The sequence below is a fragment of the Apis laboriosa genome, unplaced genomic scaffold, assembly GCF_014066325.1.
Source record: "Apis laboriosa isolate Shangri-la unplaced genomic scaffold, ASM1406632v1 scaffold5213_cov150, whole genome shotgun sequence".
In the NCBI taxonomy this organism is placed as follows: domain Eukaryota; kingdom Metazoa; phylum Arthropoda; class Insecta; order Hymenoptera; family Apidae; genus Apis; species Apis laboriosa.
The window spans coordinates 778,547-784,230 of record NW_025223582.1 but is presented as its reverse complement, the minus strand read 5'-3'; the positions used below and the strand labels follow the sequence as shown (position 1 = coordinate 784,230).

General features: G+C 46.6%; 1 protein-coding gene across 4 annotated transcripts in view; it reads right to left on the bottom strand.

Annotated features, from left to right (window-relative positions):
• Nucleotides 1-5,380, bottom strand: part of LOC122717525 (optomotor-blind protein-like) — a 120,135-nt gene extending 114,755 nt beyond the window's left edge. For 3 of the 4 annotated variants that reach the window (XM_043941692.1, XM_043941694.1, XM_043941695.1), the window contains exon 1: nucleotides 3,404-5,302. In XM_043941692.1, coding sequence (XP_043797627.1) covers nucleotides 3,404-4,124 — 721 coding nt within the window. In that variant the 5' untranslated portion in view covers nucleotides 4,125-5,302. Of the gene's footprint in view, nucleotides 1-3,403 lie in introns of all 4 variants that reach the window. The other variant, XM_043941693.1, reaches the window with a different exon arrangement.
• Between the last annotated feature and the right edge of the window lie 304 nt (nucleotides 5,381-5,684).

The following is a 5,684-nucleotide window of genomic DNA, read 5'->3' as shown; positions in this document are numbered from 1 at the left end:
TTTTTTTTTTTTTTTTTTTTTTTTTTTTTTACGTTATTACAGTCTTTTACGATAATCAAAAGGATTTGAACGCGAGGGAATAATTACGCCGCGTTAATTAGCCACGTTTTTATCGCGTCGGACAACGTCCAACCGGGCATTTTCGAACAAAAGCGCCACTTTTCCAGACTTTTCCCGTCGGCCGCGTTGCGTAAGAGACGCGCGAGACGCGGAAACCGAGCGCGCTTCCGGTTTCAGGATGGCACCGCGCCAGGACACTACCGGTCAGACACGAGATCTTTGTCTCTGAGGTTGCGGAGTATTAAATTAGATTTTCTTTTTTGGACGATTGTCGGTTCAAGATCGTTGATCAAGATACGAGTTCCCATTTTCTGATTATTATATGTCGAGCAGGGAGGGAGGGGGGAGAGGGAACGTTGCTCGAACGAATAAGATATTTTTAGAAGGAAAATTCGAGAATTCGGTTGAATAGTTTGTAACCGAGTAATCAGGTGTATAAAGTGAGTCGAAAGAGGAAGGAGGAGTCTTCGTTTCGCGCAAGGGAGGAGGGTAAAGGTTTTGGTCAATTCTTTTAATTTAAAAAAATAAAAAAAATCGAGAGAAATAGACGAATAGAAAATTTCGATAATTTGTTCAAATGTGATCGACACACAGGGCAGCTTGAGCTTCCATTTTATATTCAGCTGACACCTGATACTGTAAATATGTCCTCAAGATCAAAAAAAAAAAAAAAGAAAGAAAGAAAAAAAAATGGAAAAATCGAGGTTAGGTTAATTTTACTTCGACTACTTGTTGCATATATAATTGTCGAATTAATTTTCCGAGGATAAAATAATAAATAAATTATTATTTCGAATAATTTTCCAACCAAAATTTAGAGCAAGGGAAAAAATTGTAAATTTTTCTTTCGTTGCAACATCAACGAATTTTCCCCGCAACTTTTTCCTCGCCTCGTCGTAAAGTTTCCGCTTTCGTTTCGATTTCTCGAGCTTGTCGATCAAATTTCCTTCGATTCCTTTGTTTCCATCATCAATCGATTCGAGCGAACGAATTCTTGGATTCGAAAAAATAGTTGCCATCGACCAGGATGCTAACAACACTCCTAATTTCACCAATACTTTTTCAAAATTACACACACAAGGAAAGGAAAAAGTCCTCCTTCTCGATACAAAATTGCACGTAGTCACGAAGCTTCCAAACTCGAATCGCGCTCCAAAATTTAAGAAATCTCCCCAAGAAGAACACCTAACTTAATAGAGAACTTTATGTTTCTACACTTTCATCATCACTGTATCGCACACCCTATAAATTATTCTTATACTACAACAGTAAGAATATATATATACTCGCGTACATATTTCTCTATCTATCCATAAATAATTCTACCGTTTCACCGAGTAGAACATAACCGTCAACCGTTTATGCTATTCCCATCTCGAGCCACTTCTTCTCGCTCATTTTAATTCATCCTTCATCGATTCGAGCAAACCGCTTTTACAAACCAATTTTCGTCCGCCAAACAAATCATCTTTCCCTGCCGTTTCACCCAAAACCGCAAACTCCCGGCTATCGCAAACTCCGTTCCAACAATGCCTGTTTCGATTCGTTTCAAGCGAGGCGAGCGAGGATACGGTTTTAACAAACCGATCGAACGTGAAACGTAAATATATATGAAACGCGTCCATCTCGAGATACTCTCGTCACTTTTTCGAGAATTTACCTCGAGGAGGGAAGAATCCTAATAGAATCGGTTATCGAAGGATGGATAAACCTCGAAAAAGTGGCGAATTCCGCGCCGAAATCGCGGCGGCGGTTTGCGCAAACCGCGCGCAACAAGTCGATCGTGGAACGAACTGGATCCATTATTAAATGTAATTAAACGCCGCCCGATTTTTCCACGACGGTATTTCGAATCGTAAGCGCGGCTTTTTTCTCTCGTTGCGATTTTCGAGGATTTGGAAGAGAGATTTAGAAAATTTTGCGAAACCTTGTGCAGCGAATAATAGAATTTTTCTTTTTCTTAGCGTTGTAAGAAGTAATTCGAGAGTTTGAGATGGTTTGAAGAAGAGAAGAAAGGATTCTTCAGAGTTAGATCGATCTCCTCTTAGAGAATTTCTAATCTTTCTAGTATCGCAAAATTTCGAGTTTGAGTGGAAAATTTATAAAAAGATTTTCAGTTTTAACGACTGATGCTTCGCACGATGGATCTTTAGTCGCCGCGATACAAAATTTTCAATATTGTTGAAAGTTGAGTCCGACGAAGATAAAGATTAATTCTCGCCACAAATTCTCTTTCGACAATTCTGTCTAGGTTAAGAAACCACGAGTAGAAGAATAATTTCTTTTCCCAACTGACTCTTCACGAACAGACAGGGGGGGAGAGGGAACCGTTGGCCAAAAATTTATCCACTTCCCTCGCTTTCCAATTGGAGTAACACGAATCGCGAACGATCGAAGAAATTCCTCGGCCATAGTTGGATCCAATTTCAAGTTCGACCAAGCTTGTTTACCGAATTCTACGCAATCGTAGGAGAAACTATTCTTATCTACTATTTTTCTCTGCTACCCGAATCAAATAATCCACGTCTCAATCCAGATTCTCCAACAGATTAGATCCATCGTGACTCTATTCGTGACAATGATGTTTATCAGATTCGCTTATCAACGCTACGTTTCTACGAGTTGTGACGAGTGGAATCTTGGATGAACGTCGAAGTTCATTTTCTCTTTCAACCTTTGACGAGACAATGTAAAAGTATAAATACTTTTTGCCTCGGAACAGAAGAAACATTCTCACGGATTAATTAAAAGCTTCTGCTTTCCTACAGATCTCTAGATCAAGATAAAACTACTTTACTCGAGCGTTCACGGATTTTGTACGATTTTCATCAAGATTATTATCTAACTCCATTCTTTCCATTCCAGAATGAAAGACGTTATACGTTGCTAACTTAACGTTTCTACTTAACACCATTTCTCCTTCCTTGATAAAAAGAAATATCTGCTTCAACCCATCTCTCTAAATACCTAAATAGATATATATTCTACAATAGCGTGATAAAGAAACACAAGGATCTATAAATGAATAAAAACCTCCCAAAAAACGAATCCATCGTCGACCTACATCTCTAACCTCCTCCTTCCCCTTTCCTCCCCTTTCTCCACCGAACACAACAGGGAAAAATTTCCTTGCAAGAAGGAAAGGAATCACGAAAGACATCCCCTCTCTCTCTCTCTACCGCCATCCTAAAACCACCACCACCACCACCACCACCGTTTCCCAAAGGAAAACACTTCTCTCGGGCGGAGAGAATAATCGCGAGGAGGAAGCGAGACGAAGAGAAGAAGGAGAAGGAGAGAGAGAGAGAGAGAGAGAGAGAGATCCATAAACGTTATCGCTCACCTGGCGGCGTGATACCGTGGGGGTTAAGATGCGGATGATGATGGGTGCCGCTGAGGATCCCTTTCCCCTGCAGATGATGGGCCGTCGGGCCTGGCGAGCTGGTCGCCGGCAGATGGGCCGCCGGATTGTAAAATCCGGCCGCCGCCAGGGCGGCAGCGCTGAAGTAGCTGGCCGCGGCGACCGCCGAGGACGGATGGGACAATTCCCTCTGGCTCGGCAACGGGGGCGGCGTTTCCGGCGCGGCGGCCGGGCTACCCGGGCCGCCGGGCGGCGGCGACGCGCTCCCCTGCGAGGACGAGCCGCCTAATATCGGGGGGTGAGTGGTCGCGGCGGTGAGCAAGGAGGAGACGCTGAAGTCCGTCGGGCGCGGGGCGGCCGGCGCGGGCAGGTGGCCGCCGGTTATGTGGCCGTTGGGGTTGGCCGGCGGCGTGCCAGCGATCGAGGTGGCTGCGAAGGCCGAGTGTTGATTGAGAGCCGTCGCTGACGCGGGGTACGCCATCCCAGGCCCCCCCGCCTCGGCCCTCGGCCCCGTGTTCGCACCCTCGACCACGTTAGCCTCCAATTCTCGTCTACGCCGTTGGCCTACGTCTATGTCCTTCAAGGAGGAGTCCACCTCCTCCTCGACCACCTCCTCGATCCGTGATCGCTGCTGCAGCGCGGAGGGTTGCGGAGTGCTGGCGCAGTGGGTACCCCTGCACGCTGTGTCTTGTTCGAATCTCATCGAGACGGGCGGGTGTGCCGAGTCGCGCGAGATTCTCCTCTTCGAGTGACTCTGTAAAACCGAGGGAGGCTTTTCCCTTTTCTTCCTCCTTTTCCTCTTCTTCCTATTTTTTCCCCCTTCCTCTTTTCGATTCTCTCTTTCCTCTCCTTCTTCTCCCCGCCCTCTTCTTGCTTCTACTCTTCTTCTTCTTCTTCTTCTTCTTCTTCTTCTTCTTTTCTTTCTTTCTTACCGTTCGACAACTTGGATTTCACACGCACAACAACACAATACACATTACGGGGGATCGAATTTTAGACGTTGCGGTTGGTTTTTTTTCCCTTTCTTTTCCTCTCTTTTTCCTCCTTTTTTTCCTTTTCCTCCTCTTCCTCCTCCTCTTCTTCTTTCTTCTTTTTCGATACACGAGGGATGTTTTGTTTCTTCGTGTAGGATTCGATTACCGTTGTATCTCAGTGATCCGTGCCGCGTCGAGTGACGCCGATGTTACCAGGTGCAGCGCGATTCCAGTCTCGGCCGTCGCTCGGATCTCGGGCATACTCGCGAGTTTTTCCACGAATTTGCAACGTGCTACGTGGACGAAACGTTCAGGAGCGTAGGCCTCGATCCACGCTGCGTTCTCGTCGCTCCCCCTGCGATCTCCCCTCGAAGTCCGTCGCGAGCCGTCCGCTCGACATATCGCACGTCTCCTTCCTCCTCCTGTACCCTCGAGAACCCTCTCACCTTGGAACCCTGCCTCTCACTTGGAAACAATATCTTTCTCGTAGGATATCACGAATTTACTTTGCGAGAAACACCGGGGGAGGAGAGTTTTTTGCGAAGCACCGGCAAGCGTAGAGCACTCATCCACGAGGAAAGATGCGTTGATACGGTGATACTGGCTCGCGGAGAGACGGCGGTGGCGCTTGGACAGAGTCACACCGTGGCCGAAAGCACCGATCGATCGAACAAAACCACCACCTCGAGGATTCGTCGTATATTCTTCTTGCTTTTCACTGTTCACTTCATCATTCACTTCTTCGTTTCGAACACCTACAAATGTTCCGTCCCGTCCCGTGACTTAACCCGCGGTCAAGCAAGCGAGCAAGCAAGTTCGACGCGACACGCGCGCACACTTTTACCACTGTATATTTCGTATACTTCGAACGCGTGTACTTACTCGAGGGACGCGAGGCGAATCCAAACGTTCACGCGACACCGACACCGACACGCGACCGAGGCATTGGCGGAAAAAAAGAAACTCTCTTTCTTTCTCGCCCTCCTCGGATATATATATATATATATATATACGTATAATATATATATATATATATATATATTCGCGCCTGTTGTCCCTCGTCGTTACGAAGCGGAGAGGAAAGCGAATGAGAGAGAAACGGGTCGCGCGGAACCGGCAATCCGTCCGACGGCCGGACGATACACACGGGCCGAGGACGAGGACAGTTTGGACCGGTCGTTGTTTGGAAAGCGTAGCGCGAAACGCGAAAGGCGAGAGAGGAATCGAAAAGACCGAGAGAGAGGAGGCGCTCTCTGGACGACACTGTAACGCTGTGTGCTGTGCGCGCT